Below are 20,474 nucleotides of genomic sequence, written 5' to 3' on the forward strand. Positions count from 1 at the left end.
TTGAGCCTTGGGTACCAATCACACTGTAGCCGGTTGACTGCTTATCTTTCTTTAGACTACATTACAAACCAGTGTACTCTGGGAACAACCCACAACCCTCTGACACAGTGATCTAGTCATCACAATTTGATCCTTATCAAAGGTTGCACTAGCTTACTGTTTCTGCTTCCAACACATCAACTTCAATGACTGTTCACTTCCTGGCTTTTACTGTATATTTCACATACCACTGACAGGTGCCAGAGTAATAAAATAATCAATGCTATTCATTTCACTTCTTTTAAGGTTATGGCTGCTTGGTGTACAGTGTGATATTTATTATAACTACTGTACACATTCCAACTGTATGAAATACATTTATTAGGTTCTCTCTAACAAGCATGTCAACTTGTGGCCCTCCAGTTGCTGCAAAACTCAATCCTTAGATATTCAGTAGGATAAAACATACTTTGTGGTCACTAGGTGCTGGCTACCCAATGGAATATACTCAATTTTGTGGAAATGAAAAGGTATTTCAAAGAATTTTTTTTTAATGTACAAGTTCCACATACACTGTAGAAATGTACTGTATTTAATACTATTCCCTAACCGCCCCCCCCCCCTCCCAGAAAAATAAATAAAAAATCACCTGTGGTTTCTGCAGCTTTCACTAGACCCCTTCGGAAAATGTTTCTCAGTCTCATTTTCATACGGAAGTTCTTAGCTCCTCCAGTTACTGAAATTAAGAGATTAGGAACCTCAAGACCCCACTGTTCAGTCATTAGCTGGTACAGAACATTAGATGGAGTATCAGATGATACTCTAACAAACTGCTGAGAAGAGAAAAAAATGAAAAAAAAACATCAATCTTCAAAAAGATTAAGAATTCACATATATGTAAACCTGATTCTTCCTTTTATGCTAATATTTGATCAATTCTATTTGCTTGCTACATCTGTTTATGAGAAAGCTAGCTGACAAGAACAAAACCAAAGGGTACCCTAAGGACCAGATTTGTGGGACCAGGAAAGTGTGGAGCTATTGATTCTGATAGCTAGGTATGTAGAGGAAGGCTGAGTGAGATGGGAAAAATACAGTAAAATAAGTTCTGTTTCTCCATGTCAAGTCTTAAAAAGCAAGAGGAGAAGAAGAATATATTGTAGCTGATTGTGGGATTCTGTATAGTAGGGAGATGACTATGTCCATATATAGAGTCAGTGCTATAAACATGAAGAGGCATGAAGAAAGCAAATATGTCCCACGGTGCAAAAAAACCTCAGCCAGTCACCAGGGTCAGGAGTAAGATCTTTTATTGCAGCGATTCAACGCGTTTCGGGGAATCACTCCCCTTCATCAGGTACAAAGGGCTGCACATCGTACCCCCTTAGCCCTTTGTACCTGACGAAGGGGAGTGATTCCCCGAAATGCGTTGTACCGCTGCAATAAAAGATCTTACTCCTGACCCTGGTGACTGGCTGTCGTTTCTTTGCGCCGTGGAACGTATTTGCTTTTTTCATGCCACTTGTCTTCTTGGGGATTCCAGGCATCTCTAACAAGAAGATCTCTCTTGATCCCGTGGCTGCAGACCGCCATTTCCAGATGTCCAGGTCCTTCTGATAAGCCCTCATTAGTGTTGTGCCTACATTTGCACAACCTTGCAAGGTGAGCCTTGTAATTTATCACTCTTATCATTTGATCTCACAAAATTACCCTATGGTGCGCACATCTGTTTTATTACAGGTTTAACCAAGCCTGCTATATCATGAACATGAGGAGAGTATGCTTGGGGACACCATGTGTATTTAAGTCTAATTTAGCCTATATTTCTGAAATGTTTCTGCCAGGATTTGAACTCACAACTTCATACAATAGAGGCAAAAACCTTAACCACTGAGCTATAGAGTTCAATGCTAAACTGTGGCAGAAAAAGCTCATAGTAGTTTCTCATGCATTAGGCATTCCTATACAGCAGAAGTATCATTTTATATTTGACCACGGAATAGGGGTGGTTAAACTTCCAGGTCAGCATTACTGCAGATCGTGGACATTGGTAGCAGGTGCCTAGTTGCACAGCAGACACCATCTCCAAAGACCCGACATGACCAAATTTGTATAGGACAGAGCTTTCTTTCTGCACTAACACTGGAGCATATGCAAGCAGCCGGGTGAGGAAGGGTCTAGTGCTGTGCAGTCCTGGGGTACATGCTGTATGATGACCGACTCAGTTACTATAGCATTTTGTTAAGAAGGGGAACTCATTCCTGTGAGGGAAAGGGGCATGAGGCGTATTCTGGGGGCCAGGAGGGTGCATATCTGTGTGTGGGGCTTTATGGCATGTAAATCTGTGAGGGAGGGCCGCAAAATGTGACTATTGGTACATTATTATGAGATTTGGGGCCCCGCTTTTGATTTTACCCAGGGTGGTGGAAGGATTGTGCTCTGAGGGCCTGAATCCGATTCCATCCTGGCTTGCAGATGTCCGGCAGTGAATGGACACTCAAAGGAAGGAGAGTAGCTGTCGTCTCCTTACTGAATACAGCTCTTTGAAAGAGAGGTTGTCCCAGGAAGACCAGTTCCTGTGTGTAGACAGAAAGCCTCATCATCAAGCAAGGCCGTACTGTTGCTGAGAGCTTGATGGCCATCCTGGGTAAGCGACATCCTAGGGTCCAGAACGGACACAGGTCAATACACCTGTTTACTCCATGCTTTATACTAGTGGCGCCTAAAAAACAGAGACTAAGCCTAGGCCTGAAACTAGATAGCTAGTTAGGGTTGTGTGGTTGCCAGGTTGTTCAGGAATGTTCTGTGGCGCAGTATTGACTTTTCAGGCTCTGCTGTGTCCGCCATCGGCTAGGTCAGTCCTGTTCTGCGGCACAGCATGGACTCTGCAGACTCTGCTTTGTCCGCCATCGGCTAGGCCTGTCCAGTGGGCAGGGACAGTGACTGTGGGTCCGGGATATAGCGTTTTCTATGCATGTTTTTATTGTTTTGGTTATGCTTGTGTTATTACTTTTTGCCTAAGTAAAGTTTCTGTTCTTACATATTAAGCTGGTGTCAGTGTCGCTTTCCTTGTCTGTGACTTCACTGTATCCTGGGGAGCCCACCCCGCTACATTATAGCCCTATAAATAGCCTCAGCCGTTATGGATTCTGCCATTTTCCAGTGTACTTAGGGCAGGGAGAGATGTCAGCAGGCGCTAGGAACAGTGATAGAAAAGACTTTATTGTGCTGAAAAAACGATTTGCAAGTTTAGGGAAAGATTATTTAAGGTGTAGGGAGGCATCATCCACGCTATAAAATGAGAACAAGGTGCAATAGGAGAGTGTCTAGTCTAGGTAATATGAGCAATTCTATTACACCTTGTTGCACTTATTGGGGATGCAAATTGCTATTATACTGCTGCTTTTAGGTTTGCACTAGATGATACTTCTGTAAATCCAGCAAACCTAATTTGTTATTGGGGTGCAAGTGCTGTGTTGCAGGGTTTATTTATAGGAAATATATGTACGTCATATTAACCATTCTGCTGTGCATTTAATTTTTTCTACAGTTTCTTTTGGGGTGTATTAGTGTAAAAAAGGAGGTCTAATTTGCCATTCTGCGGTGCAGTTACGATGTACTACAGCCTTTTTTGGGGTGTATAAGTGTAAAAAAAAGGATGTATTATTTGCCGCTCTGTGGTCAAGTTACATTGTTCTACAGCTTTTTTAGGGTATATTCATTTCCTTTTAATTGAATTATTTAAGTGACTGGCCCTTCAAAGGGAACACTCAGTGGCCATAAAGTTTCTGTCGCAGGCAGCAGAAGGGGGGTGGCAGCAGGAGTTGCAGCGAGAGGCCTGAGCTCCTGGTGTCATCTATCGGTCATGTCAACCCAGTGGTGCTTGAATGGTTCATTTGGTCTTATACTTCGTCGCAAGACACCCCCAGCCAAGAGAGTCTGTGGGTTCTTCAGACACAATGCTTAGTTGGCATGGCCCAGGAGCAGGCCCTGTGCCCTCATCTGTCCTCAAAAATATAAAAAGGGGGGCAGTGGTAACTCGTAAAACTTAACTTTTAATATAATCAATAAATAAAGCTAGGAGAAAAATACACACTCCCATTGAAAACTCCAGCCCCAAATGGACCTACAAAGTACCTTACCAACATATAACAAGTAACCCTAAATAGGGTGTATAGGGTGGATTGGTAAATAAGGTAGGTGGTTCTTACCATTCCATAGATTCTAAAATGCATGGACCAGGGTAGGTGTATAATGACTCCGTTCCTTAGATGCATCAGCCTTCTTATTCAGCTGGGGCTGCTTTAGTCTTTCTAGTTCGTAGAATGTGGACTAGGCTCAGGAAAGGGTAACAGATGAGGTATCTCTCTTATTGATGTTCTAGACGTTGGTTTCATCTGACATCACCCAGTGGAACGCACCCAAATTCATGCAGTCAAGGCTCCACCACCTCAGCTGAAGGGAGCTGTCTGTCCTTCCCACCATCTCCTGATGCTCCTGCTCTTCCTACTCCTCGTAAGTCATTCAGTCAGCAATCCATCACCAAAGCGATTGCCAAGAGACAACAGTATGTGTACACTCATCCAACAGCACAGAAGCTGAACATGCTCCTGGCCAAGTTGCTGGTGCTGCAGTCCCTCCCTTTCGAAGTGCTGGACTCTGCCCCTTTCTGAAAACTGATGGCTTGTGCTGAGCCGAGGTGGTGAGTCCCAAGCCATCATTTCTTTGCCAAAAAGGCAGCACCAGCCCTGCACACACATGTAGCACAGAAGGTGGGCCAGTCATTGAGCCTGTCGGTGTCTGCCAAAGTGCATGACAGCACCGACGTGTGGAGCTATAACGACAGTCAAGGACAATATATGTCCTTCACGGCCCACTGGGTAAATGTGGTTCCTGCCCAGCCACACCAGCAACTTGGCCAGGTGACGCCACTTCCGCCTCCACGATCTCACGCGGTTGGTCCTGCGATAATGTCCACCTCTGCCACCTCATCCTCCATGTCCTCAGCCTCCACTGCAGGGACAATTTTCAGTGCCCCACCAGCATACCACATATGCAGGACACGGTGGTGTTACACCTATCTGCACCTAGTTGCCTGGGCGAAAGGAGTCACACAGGGGAGAAACTGCTCTGTGTTCCTTATCAAGAATCCTGGCTTTCTCGTAACCTTGGTAACCTACAACGGGAAGAACATGGTGTTGGCGCTGTATCAAGGAGGGCTGAGCCATGTGACCCGCATGGCACACATGTTCAATCTGGTTGTAAAGCGGTTCCTGAAGTCTTCACCCCATCTTCTGAAAAATGGCCAGAAAACTTTGCATGCACTTCAGCCACTCGTACACCACAAAGCACACCCTCATTGAGCTGCAGCGGCACAACAGCATCTCCCAACATAGGCTTATATGCAACATTTCCACCCGTTGGAATCCCACCCTCCATATAATGGACCGATTATGTGAACAGAGAAAGGCCATAAACTATTTCTTGATGATACAGGCGGACAAAGGTACTCCCCTGTTTAACTTTGATGTTAGCCAGTGGCAGCTCATGCGTGACACCTGACGTTTGCTCGGGAGGCCACTTTATTTGTCAGTTGCCAGGACAATGGCATCAACACTGTCATTCCACTGATTCATGCCCTGGAACAGATGCTGCTTAATCTGGGTGGCCAGGGACAGGAGACATAGCGACTGTATCTCAAAGCCACATGAGCCCTGTGGGAGCTAAACTAGAGGATGAAGAGGAGGAGGACATTCTAACACAAGCAATGTGTAGAGAAATTAGTGGTTTTTCTACACAGTTGACTGGAGAGGATGAGCAGAAGCAGCTAGAGGAGCTACAGGGCGATGAGGAAGAGGAGGCAGAGGACCCAGACACTGTGGCAGTATGCAGTGGAGATGGAGGCAGGAAGTCCCATTGAGTCACTTGCGCAAATGGCCCGATGCATGCTCACTTGCTTGTGTAGTGACAGCCTAGTTGTCCCCATTCGCAAGAGGGATGACTACTGGCTCTCCACCATTTTGTACCCTCTTTACCAGTCCAAAATGGAGGCCTTTTTTACACCCGCTGACAGGGAGGACAAACTGAACTACTATTGAGACATCCTATGTAGTCAGTTGGCCGCTGCCTATCTGCGCCATCGCCCATACTCATGCAGGTCTGCCCGGGGGCTCCCTCTGTGCTTATGTTCCACTGCCATGGCTGCTGGGGGGCAGGAGCAGTACCAGCTCTATCAGCAGCAACTTTATTCTAGAGTTGCCGATGAGCAGTTTTCTTCACCTGCCTCACCAGCAGCTAGACATAGAGCAGAACCTGAACCAGAAAGTTGTGGCATACTTTGAGTGCTCCCTGCCACCCCACATCGTAGATCCCCTGGACTACTGGGCAGCCAAACTTGATTTGTGGCCTCAAATGGCCAAGTTTGCCTGGGCAAAAATCAGGGCGGGTGTTTAATGCGGCGGGGGCCATAGTGACTCCAAGGAGAACTTGCCTGTCCACCCAAAATGTGGAGAAACTGACCTCTGTGAAGATGAATCAGGTGTGGATCAGCCAAGATTTTAAAACACCAGTGCCTGATGCATCAAACTGGATCATCCATGGTGCCGCACCTACACTTTGACAAAAGAGACCTGTTTCTTCTGGCTACCTTCTTCAGCTACTATTCTAATGTTGCCACCCGCCTGATGCCACACCTGATGTAAGGTGCTCCTACTGCCATCCACCATCTTCAGTTGGTACTTGTATTGCCCCCCCCACCTCCCCACTCTGTCACTGTGCCACTCTGTGGTCTCCTCATGCTGCTGCCACATCACTACTCTGTTTTTTCCTCATGCTGCTGCCACCTCCACATTATGTCACTGTGCCACTCTGTGGTCTCCTCATGCTACTGACACCTCACTACTCAGTGGTCTCCTCATGCTGCTGCCACCTCACCACTATGTCACTGGGCTATTCTGTGGTCTCCTCATGCTGCTGCTACATCAACACTATGTCTCTGGTTCACTCTGTGGTCCCCTCACGCTGCTAGCACCACACCACTCTGTGGTCTCCTCATGCTGCTGCACCTCAACACTATGTCACTGGGCCACTCTGTGGTTTCCTCATGCTGCTGCCACATCACTACTCTGTGGTTTCCTCATGCTTCTGCCACCTCAGCAATATGTCACTGGGCCATTCTGTTGTCTCCTCATTCTGCTGCCACCTCCCCACTATGTCACTTGACCACTCCCTGGGCTTCTCATGCTGTTCCCACCCTCCCCGTTTCATGACTGGGCCACTATTTTGCCTTTTTGGCCTGATTGATATCATCATTTATTTGACCCTTCTTCTGATCTGTCAGAAGGAAAGAAAATGAGACGCACAACGGATCCTCTCTACGTAAGGCCTTTATGACATGTTCCCTATTTTGCATCAGAATTGGCCTATGATTTGGTAGCCAAAAGCAGGAGAGGGTGCAAAACACAGAAGACATGCAAATATTCCATTTACGTGTCATCTCTGTTTTGGATCCACTCCTGGCTTTTTTGGGCTTTAGCAATACTCATGGATTAGTGAATTTTTGAGAAATTTGCTTCTCTCTAGTAGTGGGAGCTTGAAAAAATCCAAATGGAGTGGAATTGGAAAAAATGCAATTATGCCACAGTTTTATGTGTTTTTTTAATGGTAAAATTGACCTGTTGCCTTCATTATCCAGGTCAGTACTATTACCACAATAACACACTTGTATATTTTTCTTGCGTTTTAATACTGAAAAAAAAAATAATCACCTTGAAAAATAAAAATAGAAATTCTCTTTTTCATTGCCATATTCTGACCTCTATAACATTTTTGTAGTTATGTGTACAGAGCTGTATGAGAGCACATTTTTGCAGGGCAAACTGTACTTTTCAGTAATACCATTTTGAAGTGGGTGTGACTTTTTGATCATTTTTTATTGGCGGTGATGAAGTGAAAAAATGGTGAATTGACCATTTACATTTTTTTTGCATTACTTTGTACATCGTATGGGTTAAATATTGTTATATTTTAAAAGTACAGGCATTTTTGGATGTGATTACGCCTATATGTATTATTGTTTATTTATTTTGGTTTTGGGAAAAGGAGGGTGATTATATTGTTTATTTATTTTGACTTTGGGGAAAGGAGGGTGATTTGAACTTATGTATTTTATTAATTTTTTAATTTTTTTTTTTAAGTCTCCCTAGGTGACTATAACTGGCCCATATAGCCATCATAGAACACACCATTTACTATATACCAATACAGTGCTTCCACCTGCTGACCTGTATTGGTATATTCCAGTGACCGCTATCGAAACCTGCTGCAGGCTTCGGCCTATTACTCTAACGTAACAGCTTCCCCAATCTCAGATGTGCACTCCAGCGCCTGCACTGCTCAGATGCTGTGGTCACATTTGACCAAGTTATTTTTTAGGTTTACATCCGCTCTAGGTCTCGGCTGTTTGAAACAGCAGAAACCCGGCTGCTATAGTCCCCGCTGTACAGGGAAGTGGGTGCCAGCTTTAACATCTTTTACATGTACTGCGGAGGTAGCCAAGGGATTAATTATGATATAAGCATTTACCACATTAACAGATATAATAAAGATTTGTTTATTTTATACAGTGTATGGCTTTTTTTCTGTAGATGTTAATTAATTCAAAGCCTGCCATACACTTTATGGCGGATTCTCACTTGCATTAGGGTATTCCGTTATAGGCTCCGTTTTAATGGAATAGAATGGAATTCATGAGACAGAATGGAAAACAGAAGGCTTTAAGATGCAATCAGTTTTTATTTGTCATAATAGAAGTCTATGGGAAAGCATAACAGATCCATCTGGTTTCCGTTATGCAGGACGGAAAACAAAGTCCTGTCGACAGGAACCTATAATGGAGTACCCTAATGCGAGTGCAAAGCCGCCCTTAAATAGCCTGCATACCTATTATGAAGAGGGGAAATAGCCAAACACTGTTAGCAGCAGCTTCTGCCCAAGAACTGTCTGAATATTAGTTTAATAAATTCATTAATTTGATCCATCGTGTTAAAATTAAGCCTTTTTAAAGGGACACTGACAGGGCCAATAAGCATATTGAGGTATATATATGGCAGTACAGGTCTTATAATGGGTATTACAATCATCTAAGTATCCCCCCTGTCCACATTATACATACAGTAAACTTAAGTTTTATAACCTGCTCCAACGGTCTTCAATCTGCCCAAGGGGCGGCGTTTCACCTCTCTTGCGCCCAGCCAGCCTCCCCAACTGCCGCTTTGAAGCGCCGCCTGTCACGGCTGTTTAAGGGTAACAAGAGCATGATAGATTCAAAAAGTTAAAGTGATGGGCGAGCACACTTCATTTGGATCATAAAATAAAATTTAATTAAATCACAATGTTCAAACGTATCGGTCCAATTCAATAAAATACAATAAAGTAAAATACACTGTTAATAACAATTCATTCATGCACAGATGAGGATAATACAAAGGGCAATTGAGTCATATACCCTATACCTCTGGTATAGCCAGAGTGCTAAACAGCATTAATGTCTTATCCGATCCACAGATGTTAAAATAGCGTTAATCCAGCATCAACTATCGATGATTATATAAAGGTATACAGGACAGTTCAGTCTCTGGTCAACTGGATAGCTTAGATTGATTCAGAAAACGCATGTAAAATCGTTGGGTGCAGATCTTATGCACCTATTAGTGTGGTAGTCGACAGTCCCGTAGCTAGTGTATTAACTTGGCTTTTGAGTTAAATAACTCCTTACCTCCCTCGTTGTATGCGGTGGTTTCTGATCGCTTTCAAACGTGAGTCGGGCAGCGCGGGATGCTTCCGGCGTCTTACTCAGCTGCAGCTGGCTTACCCGAAGTCTCACGAGATTTCCAAGCGTGATTACCGTCTTCGAGGGAATACAGTATGCCTTTGGTATCGTCGCAATAAATATCACAGTCCTGTGATCAAGTTGTATAGCATGGCCATGCTTAAGGTACTTTTCTTACAGGTGTGCGATCCAGCCCAAACGCGTTTCGGGAACACTCTTTCCCTTCATCAGAACACTCTTTTCCCCACTGATGAAGGGAAAGAGTGTTCCCGAAACGCGTTTGGGCTGGATCGCACACCTGTAAGAAAAGTACCTTAAGCATGGCCATGCTATACAACTTGATCACAGGACTGTGATATTTATTGCGACGATACCAAAGGCATACTGTATTCCCTCGAAGACGGTAATCACGCTTGGAAATCTCGTGAGACTTCGGGTAAGCCAGCTGCAGCTGAGTAAGACGCCGGAAGCATCCCGCGCTGCCCGACTCACGTTTGAAAGCGATCAGAAACCACCGCATACAACGAGGGAGGTAAGGAGTTATTTAACTCAAAAGCCAAGTTAATACACTAGCTACGGGACTGTCGACTACCACACTAATAGGTGCATAAGATCTGCACCCAACGATTTTACATGCGTTTTCTGAATCAATCTAAGCTATCCAGTTGACCAGAGACTGAACTGTCCTGTATACCTTTATATAATCATCGATAGTTGATGCTGGATTAACGCTATTTTAACATCTGTGGATCGGATAAGACATTAATGCTGTTTAGCACTCTGGCTATACCAGAGGTATAGGGTATATGACTCAATTGCCCTTTGTATTATCCTCATCTGTGCATGAATGAATTGTTATTAACAGTGTATTTTATTTTATTGTATTTTATTGAATTGGACCGATACGTTTGAACATTGTGATTTAATTAAATTTTATTTTATGATCCAAATGAAGTGTGCTCGCCCATCACTTTAACTTTTTGAATCTATTTTGCTCCAGAGGGTGGGTGTCCCTCATTTTGGGCTAGTAGCACCTGTTCCTGAGTTTCGTCCACAGTGAGCCACCGCCCTACTTTATATAACAAGAGCATGCACAGTAAAAAGAGCTACTGACCGGACCCAAACTAGGGAAGAGAAAGGGTGACCCCTGTCAGACCCTCAACACTCTCCCTATGCTGCTAAAGCACATGCCCGGATCCATGTGGTGGAACGAGGCATGCCCGCGTGCCTAAGACTGATGAGCCCTGTAACCCCTACAATAGTGGAAGGGGCACGGCCACCGATGCCCTGCTCAGAATATGGAGGGAACCGTGGCCACCTCAGATCCAGTCAAAAAATCACCAGGTACACAACAAAGTCTGCACACTTAGCTGATGGAGCTGCAGCCGCAGAGAAGACGGATCCAAGGGCCGCTGGCAATATCCGGAGTGCTTGCAGCAACAGAACAGAGGTCCAGAGAACTAATAGCTTAACAAGTGAAGATACTCAAGGCAGAGCTACAACTGAAAAGAGAAATATAATCCACGCCCTGCAATAGGAGGAGGGGTGATTTAAAGGCAGGGAAATCAAACGCAGGAGGAACAGCTGGGAGTAAAGACCTCATCACAGGGGCGGAGAGACAGAACAGTGAGAACACCTCCAAACTCTAAGTGACATCATCACAGGGGTGGAGACACAGAGCTGTGAGAACAGCCTTTTTAGTGCCGAAAAGTTTCTTTTTAGTAGAAATAATAAAGGAATGACATATCAGAGCCATAAGAATTGAGTCTCCAGAATTGTTATTACATGGGGAATGCTAGTAGATATTAAAACAGGCACATCAGGAGTGGTGAAAGGTCCTTGATGCTCTCCAAAAGAGAAACAATATAAAATATTGTAATGTAATACCTTTTAATGACTGACTAAAATAAATGATGTTATAAGGCAAGCTTTTAAAGGGAACCTGTCATGTGGATATTTGATTATAATCTAACTAATTATATGCAATCAGTAACTACTAAAAAGTGCCTTAGATGTATTCACTTACTGGTGTGACAGATGGTTACCTCATAATATACACACAAAGATGCCGCATGCTAATGAGCTGATTGGAGTCCAGCGTATATTTAATTCAGAGATATAGCCACTCCCCTGCCCACCTGCTGCTGATTCATATGGAAAATAACTGTCATTCAGTAGCAGGTGGGCGGGGAGAGTCAGGAGCTCATGAATATTCACGACTCATCATTATCAGCTGAAGCTTTTCAATACAAGATGTTGGCAGATTGACTGGGTCAATTATAGAAAGTGACCCAGCATTTTGCTAAGAGAATCAGTCACTTATTTATGTTGGCCTTAGTTAGGACACAATAAAACTGGTGACAGGTTCCCTTTAGAGGAAAAAAAAAAAAAAACGAGTCATGAAAGCTTGCCTTATAACATCATGTATTTTAACTAGCCATTAAAAGGTATCAAATTGCAATATTTTATATTGTTTCTCTTTTGTTACCTCTTGACGAAGCCTACATGGCGAAACACGTAGAGGTTGAGGTGCTTGGGGATTTGCTCTCACCAGTGAACAGCAGCAAGATGGGTATGTAACGTGATACTTTGTGTGGGTTGGACGGGCGGTACCTGTTATGTTTATAGCAGCCATCAGTTATATCAGTACACAGCCGTGGTCCTATCGCCCTACAGTGTTCACATGTGGGACGCTGAGACAGATCAGATGTTAGGTTATATATTGTGGGGATAAGCATTGGTACCCCTAACCACTCCAGTGTCTTTAGTCCCTGTACAATTGTTGCACATTTAACTGTTTGTGGTGCAACTTACCTTGAGTGTGATTCTCCACATTGTTGAGCCCCAATAGGGGCTCAGTATTCATGTCCTGTCCCTTTTTACTCTACTTCTATTGATTGTGTAACTGTATTGAATAAAATCATATCATAAAACATCCTCGTTCTTTTTTGGTGTCTCTTTTGGTCAACAACATATAAACGCTGCAGTCATCAGCCTAAGGCCTCATGCACACGGCCGTTGTTTTAGTCCTCATCCGAGCCGCCGTTTTGGCAGCTCGGATGCGGATCCATTCACTTCATCGGGGCTGCATAAGATGCGAACCGCACTCCGCTTTCTGTCCGCAGCCATTGCTCTGTGGCCCCGCAAAAAATATATATAACGTGTCCCTTTCTTGTCTGCACTTTGCGAACAAGTATAGGCAGTTATAAGTAAAGCCTGTCCGTGACGGTTGTGTGCATACGTCCCAAGGGTGATGGTCAACGTGACAAATCGCTACTACCAGGTAAGCAAAACATGGCAGGAAGAATCAAAGCTGTGGAGCTAGAGCTAATAAGGTAGTAGTGCTGCTTTAGTAGCGCAACTAGAAATTACTTGGCCCCAAAGAAATTTTTTTTACGGCCCCCCTCCCCCAGCAAATTCTTCTCAGTCCCCTACTCCTGTGCAACTCTCACTCTTGTGGCTAATCATGATCACCCTCTCAGACGAGGGCCAACAGCAGCTCTGTCTATTTCCTACACGTATATACTGTATATAAAGTCACTGTATATAATGTAATTGTATAATACTGTTGAGGGGGCCCTGACAATCTTTTAGTCCTCATCCTAGGTGGGCCCCTTCTGAGTTTGGGACCCAAAGCAGCCGCCTCCCATGCTTCCCATATCGCTATGCACATGTCCAGCTTCTATTATTTTATTTCATTTCTCAACCTCTGCCCAGTTTTTGCTGAAATTAGATACGGTAACCCCTTTAATCTGTCATACATTTCATTGCAACTCTTTATCTGCAGTCAAATGATATTTTAGAATAAATCTTCAGGGTACCACAAGATGACAAGTTAGAAATCTAATATATAAAGCTGATTGTATGTGTGTGTGTGTGTGCATGTCCGCTAAAGAAATCCGCACCGTCGCATTTACAATCACGAAATTTGGCAAATAGGTACATTAGGTGTCCAGGAAGGTTTTAGACCAGGTCTCAGATGTCTAGGATGTACCGTTCCTGAAATATTCCCAAAAAATGCATTAGCCAATAGAAGCTTGGTCACATTATCAGCCAATAGAAGCTCGCAGGTCCTCCAGTCTCCACACACACAGCTTTATACCAGGTTTCCATAACAACCCAGCTATTTTTCTTCACTGCTGTAGTAAAGCTTTAACCCCTTAGGGACACAGCCTTTTTACACCTTAGGACCAGGTAATTTTTTGCAAATCTGACCAGTGTCACTTTAAGTGCTGATAACTTTAAAATGCTTTGACTTATCCAGGCCGTTCTGAGATTGTTTTTTCGTCACATATTGTACTTCATGACACTGGTAAAATGAAGTCAAAAAAATTTGCAAATTTCAAAGTTTCAGTTTCTCTACTTCTGTAATACATAGTAATACCCCTAAAAATGTTGATGACTTTACATTCCCCATTTGTCTACTTCATGTTTAAATTATTTTGGGAATGATATTTTATTTTTTGGGGATGTTACAAGGCTTAGAAGTTTAGAAGCAAATCTTGAAATTTTTCAGAAATTTACAAAAACCCAATTTTTAGGGACCACTACAGCTCTGAAGTCACTTTGCGAGGCTTACATAATAGAAACCACCCAAAAATGACCCCATTCTATAAACTACACCCCTCAAGGTATTCAAAACTGATTTTACAAACTTCTTTAACCCTTTAGGTGTTGCACAAGAGTTATTGGCAAATGGGGATGAAATTTGAGAATGTCATTTTTTTGCCTAATTTTCAATTTTAACCAATTTTTTCCACTAACAAAGCAAGGGTTAACAGCCAAACAAGACTGTATCTTTATTGCCCTGACTCTGCCGTTTACAGAAACACCCCATATGTGGCCGTAAACTACTGTACGGCCACACAGTAGGGCGTAGAGGGAAAGGTGCGCCATATGGTTTTTGAAAGGCAGGTTTTGCTGGACTGTTTTTTTGACACCATGTCCCATTTGAAGCCCCCCCTGATGAACCCTAGAGTAGAAACTCCATAAAAGTGACCCCATCTAAGAAACTACACCCCTCAAGGTATTCAAAACTGATTTTACACACGTTTTTAACCCTTTAGGTGTTGCACAAGATTTAATGGAAAATAGAGATACGATTTCCAAATTTCACTTTTTTGGCAGATTTTCCATTTTAATATTTTTTTTCCAGTTACAAAGCAAGGGTAAACAGCCAAACAAAACTCATTATTTATGGCCCTAATTCTATAGTTTACAGAAACACCCCATATGTGGTCGTAAACTGCTGTACGGGCACACGGCAGGGCGCAGAAGGAATGGAATGCTATACGGTTTTTGGAAGGCAGATTTTGCTGGACTGTTTGTTTTTTACACCATGTCCCATTTGAAGCCCCCCTGATGCACCTCTAGAGTAGAAACTCTAAAAAAGTGACCCCATTTTAGAAACTACGGGATAGGGTGGCAGTTTTGTTGGTACTAGTTTAAGTAACATATGATTTTTAGTTGCTCTATATTACACTTTTTGTGCGGCAAGGTAACAAGAAATACCTTTTTGGCACAGTTTTTTTTTGTTATTTACAACATTCATCTGACAGGTTAGATTATGTGGTATTTTTATAGAGCAGGTTGTCACGGACGCGACAATACCTAATATGTATACAATTTTTTTTTATTTATGTAAGTTTTACACAATGATTTCATTTTTAAAACAAAAAAGTTTTAGTTTCTCCATAGTCTAAGAGACATAGTTTTTTCAGTTTTTGGGCGATTATCTTAAGTAGGGTCTCATTTTTTGCAGGATGAGATGATGGTTTGATTCGCACTATTTTGGGGTGCATATGATTTTTTGATCGCTTGTTATTACACTTTTTGTGATGTGAAAATTGCTTTTTTTACACCGTTTTTATTTTTATTTTTTTGCGGTGGTCACCTGAGGGGTTAGGTCATGTGTAGAGTTGAGCGAACACCTGGATGTTCGGGTTCGAGAAGTTCGGCCGAACTTCCCGAAAATGTTCGGGTTCGGGATCCGAACCCGATCCGAACTTCGTCCCGAACCCCATTGAAGTCAATGGGGACCCGAACTTTTCGGCACTAAAAAGGCTGTAAAAGGGCTAGAGGGCTGCAACATGTAGGTAAATCCCCTGCAAACAAATGTGGATAGGGAAATGAATTAAAATAAAAATTAAATAAATAAAAATTAACCAAAATCAATTGGAGAGAGGTCCCATAGCAGAGAATCTGGCTTCACTTCACCCACCACTGGAACAGTCCATTCTCAGATATTTAAGCCCCGGCACCCAGGCAGAGGAGAGAGGTCCCGTAACAGAGGATCTGGCTTCATGTCAGCAGAGAATCAGTCTGCATGTCATAGCAGAGAATCAGGCTTCACGTCAGCCACCACTGCAACAGTCCATTGGCATATATTTAGGCCCAGCACCCAGGCAGAGGAGAGAGGTCCCGTAACAGAGGATCTGGCTTCATGTCAGCAGAGAATCAGTCTGCATGTCATAGCAGAGAATCAGGCTTCACGTCAGCCACCACTGCAACAGTCCATTGGCATATATTTAGGCCCAGCACCCAGGCAGAGGAGAGAGGTCCCGTAACAGAGGATCTGGCTTCATGTCAGCAGAGAATCAGTCTGCATATCATAGCAGAGAATCAGGCTTCACGTCACCCAACATTGGAACAGTCCATTGGCATATATTTAGGCCCCGGCACCCAGACAGAGGAGAGGTTCATTCAACTTTGGGTAGCCTCACAATAGAATGGTAAAATGAAAATAAAAATAGGATTGAATGAGGAAGTGCCCTGGAGTACAATAATATATGGTTAAGGGGAGGTAGTTAATGTCTAATCTGCACAAGGGATGGACAGGACCTGTGGGATCCATGCCTGGTTAATTTTTATGAACGTCAGCTTGTCCACATTGGCTGTAGACAGGCGGCTGCATTTGTCTGTAATGACGCCCCCTGCCGTGCTGAATACACGTTCAGACAAAACACTGGCCGCCGGGCAGGCCAGCACCTCCAAGGCATAAAAGGCAAGCTCTGGCCACCTGGACAATTTGGAGACCCAGAAGTTGAATGGGGCCGAACCATCAGTCAGTACGTGGAGGGGTGTGCACACGTACGGTTCCACCATGTTAGTGAAATGTTGCCTTCTGCTAACACGTTGCGTATCAGGTGGTGGTGCAGTTAGCTGTGGCGTGTTGACAAAACTTTTCCACATCTCTGCCATGCTAACCCTGCCCTCAGAGGAGCTGGCCGTGACACAGCTGCCTTGGCGACCTCTTGCTCCTCCTCTGCCTTGGCCTTGGGCTTCCACTTGTTCCCCTGTGACATTTGGGAATGCTCTCAGTAGCGCGTCTACCAACGTGCGCTTGTACTCGCGCATCTTCCTATCACGCTCCAGTGCAGAAAGTAAGGTGGGCACATTGTCTTTGTACCGTGGATCCAGCAGGGTGGCAAACCAGTAGTCCGCACACGTTAAAATGTGGGCAACTCTGCTGTCGTTGCGCAGGCACTGCAGCATGTAGTCGCTCATGTGTGCCAGGCTGCCCAGGGGTAAGGACAAGCTGTCCTCTGTGGGAGGCGTATCGTCATCGTCCTGCCTTTCGCCCCAGCCACGCACCAGTGATGGGCCCGAGCTGCGTTGGGTGCCACCCCGCTGTGACCATGCTTCATCCTCATCCTCCTTCACCTCCTCCTCATCCTCGTCCTCCAGTAGTGGGCCCTGGCTGGCCACATTTGTACCTGGCCTCTGCTGTTGCAAAAAACCTCCCTCTGAGTAACTTCGAAGAGACTGGCCTGAAAGTGCTAAAAATGACCCCTCTTCCTCCTCATCCTCCTCCTGGGCCACCTCCTCTTCCATCATTGCCCTAAGTGTTTTCTCAAGGAGACATAGAAGTGGTATTGTAATGCTGATAACGGCGTCATCGCCACTGGCCATGTTGGTGGAGTACTCGAAACAGCGCAACAGGGCACACAGGTCTCGCATGGAGGCCCAGTCATTGGTGGTGAAGTGGTGCTGTTCTGTAGTGCGACTGACCCGTGCGTGCTGCAGCTGAAACTCCACTATGGCCTGCTGCTGCTCGCACAGTCTGTCCAGCATGTGCAAGGTGGAGTTCCACCTGGTGGGCACGCCGCATATGAGGCGGTGAGCGGGAAGGCCGAAGTTTCGCTGTAGCGCAGACAGGCGAGCAGCAGCAGGATGTGAACGCCGGAAGCGCGAACAGACGGCCCGCACTTTATGCAGCAGCTCTGACATGTCGGGGTAGTTGTGAATGAACTTCTGCACCACCAAATTCAGCACATGCACCAAGCAAGGGATGTGCGTCAAACCGGCTAGTCCCAGAGCTGCAACGAGATTTCGCCCATTATCAGAAATATTTAAATGGTCTCTTGGACCTGAAGCGTGTGTCTGCAACCTCTCTGATGATATAACTTAAACTAAATCTTATAATGATTCTTTATTGAAATCCTTAGATTACACAAATGTATGATATACACTTAGGGACAAACATTTAAATCTATCAGGTCTGGGTAGATTCCAAGGTGAATGAATCTGCTGCTGATGCGTGTTTCACATGTGCATTCATGTCCTCCCCGGGGGGGGGGGGGGGGGGGGGGAAACCGCACTCTGATACTTTAATAATTGGTTATATGTCTGAATCTACCCCACCTGTCTAAAAGCTAAAGACCTGCTTCCCTACATGTTTCGCCGAGCTATTCGGCTTCTTCAGGGGAAAACAGCACAGGTACTGAAAATTGGGGGCGGGGCCAGGGCATTTAAAACTTCTGGATTGCTTAGCGATCGTTTTAGACCAGTCAAAAACCCTTACCTAACTAAGTGTGTATACACGTCACCCGGAAGGACCTTCCTATTGGACCGGGCTCTGCTCTCATGGTCCGTGGCGGCCAAAGGGCGTCATCGGGGTGCGTCGCGCATGCGCCATACCGGGATATGCAGCCGTGCCTCCTTAGAACTTTATCCGCACGTGCGCATGCGCCGTTCCTATGCTACCATGGACGCTCCATCGGACACTTCTGCGCATGCGCTAGACTTCGTCCCTTCCTGATATCATTTACCTTCTATCGCGCATGCTCCGGATCGCTGCTCCTCAGTCTCAGAGGTAAACTGCGCCTGCGCCCAGCGATTGGATTTCGGCTAGTGTAAGATTGCATTATCTATGTCCTTATACTAATTCTATGTCCTTATACTAATTCGCCCATTATCACACACCACCAGGCCGGGCTTGAGGCTCACCGGCAGCAACCACTCGTCGGTCTGTTGTTCTATACCCTGCCACAACTCCTGTGCGGTGTGGGGCCTGTCCCCCAAACATATGAGTTTCAGAATGGCCTGCTGACGTTTACCCCGGGCTGTGCTGAAGTTGGTGGTGAAGGTGTGTGACTGACTGGATGAGCAGGTGGAAGAAGAGGAGGAGGAAGCCGAGTAGGAGGAGGTGGCAACAGGAGGCAAAGAATGTTGCCCTGTGATCCTTGGCGGCGGAAGGACGTGCGCCAAACAGCTCTCCGCCTGGGGCCCAGCTGCCACTACATTTACCCAGTGTGCAGTTAGGGAGATATAGCGTCCCTGGCCCTGCTTACTGGTCCACGTATCTGTGGTTAGGTGGACCTTGCCACAGATGGCGTTGCGCAGTGCACACTTGATTTTATCAGATACTTGGTTGTGCAGGGAAGGCACGGCTCTCTTGGAGAAGTAGTGCCGGCTGGGAACAACATACTGTGGGACAGCAAGCGACATGAGCTGTTTGAAGCTGTCTGTGTCCACCAGCCTAAATGACAGCATTTCATAGGCCAGTAGTTTAGAAATGCTGGCATTCAGGGCCAGGGATCGAGGGTGGCTAGGTGGGAATTTACGCTTTCTCTCAAATGTTTGTGAGATGGAGAGCTGAACGCTGCCGTGTGACATGGTTGAGATGCTTGGTGACGGAGGTGGTGGTGTTGGTGGTACATCCCCTGTTTGCTGGGAGGCAGGTGCCAACGTTCCTCCAGAGGCAGAGGAAGAGGCCGAGGTGGCAGCAGCAGAAGAGGCCGAGGCGGCAGCAGCAGAAGAGGTAGCAGGGGGAGCCTGAGTGACTTCCTTGGTTTTAAGGTGTTTACGCCACTGCAGTTCATGCTTTGCATGCAGGTGCCTGGTCATGCAGGTTGTGCTAAGGTTCAGAACGTTAATGCCTCGCTTCAGGATCTGATGGCATAGCGTGCAAACCACTCGGGTCTTGTCGTCAGCACATTGTTTGAAGAAGCGCCATGCCAGGGAACTCCTTGAAGCTGCCTTTGGGGTGCTCGGTCCCAGATGGCGGCGGTCAGTAGCAGGCGGAGTCTCTTGGCGGCGGGTGTTCTGCTTTTGCCCACTGCTCCCTCTTTTGCTACGCTGTTGGCTCGGTCTCACCACTGCCTCTTCCTCCGAACTGTGAAAGTCAGTGGCACGACCTTCATTCCATGTGGGGTCTAGGACCTCATCGTCCCCTGCATCGTCTTCCACCCAGTCTTGATCCCTGACCTCCTGTTCAGTCTGCACACTGCAGAAAGACGCAGCAGTTGGCACCTGTGTTTCGTCATCATCAGAGACATGCTGAGGTGGTATTCCCATGTCCTCATCATCAGGAAACATAAGTGGTTGTGCGTCAGTGCATTCTATGTCTTTCACCGCTGGGGAAGGGCTAGGTGGATGCCCTTGG

The 20,474-nt window shown here is 45.4% G+C and overlaps 1 protein-coding gene across 1 annotated transcript in view; it reads right to left on the reverse strand.

Annotated features, from left to right (window-relative positions):
* TRPM2 (transient receptor potential cation channel subfamily M member 2) overlaps positions 1-20,474 on the reverse strand; it is a 1,289,439-nt gene that overhangs the window by 1,196,120 nt on the left and 72,845 nt on the right. Inside the window, exon 4 of the mRNA XM_044304068.1 lies at positions 629-812. Within this exon, the coding sequence (XP_044160003.1) occupies positions 629-812 (184 nt within the window). The remainder of the gene's footprint in view (positions 1-628; positions 813-20,474) is intronic.

Source organism: Bufo gargarizans, chromosome 8 (assembly GCF_014858855.1).
Source record: "Bufo gargarizans isolate SCDJY-AF-19 chromosome 8, ASM1485885v1, whole genome shotgun sequence".
In the NCBI taxonomy this organism is placed as follows: Eukaryota; Metazoa; Chordata; class Amphibia; order Anura; family Bufonidae; genus Bufo; species Bufo gargarizans.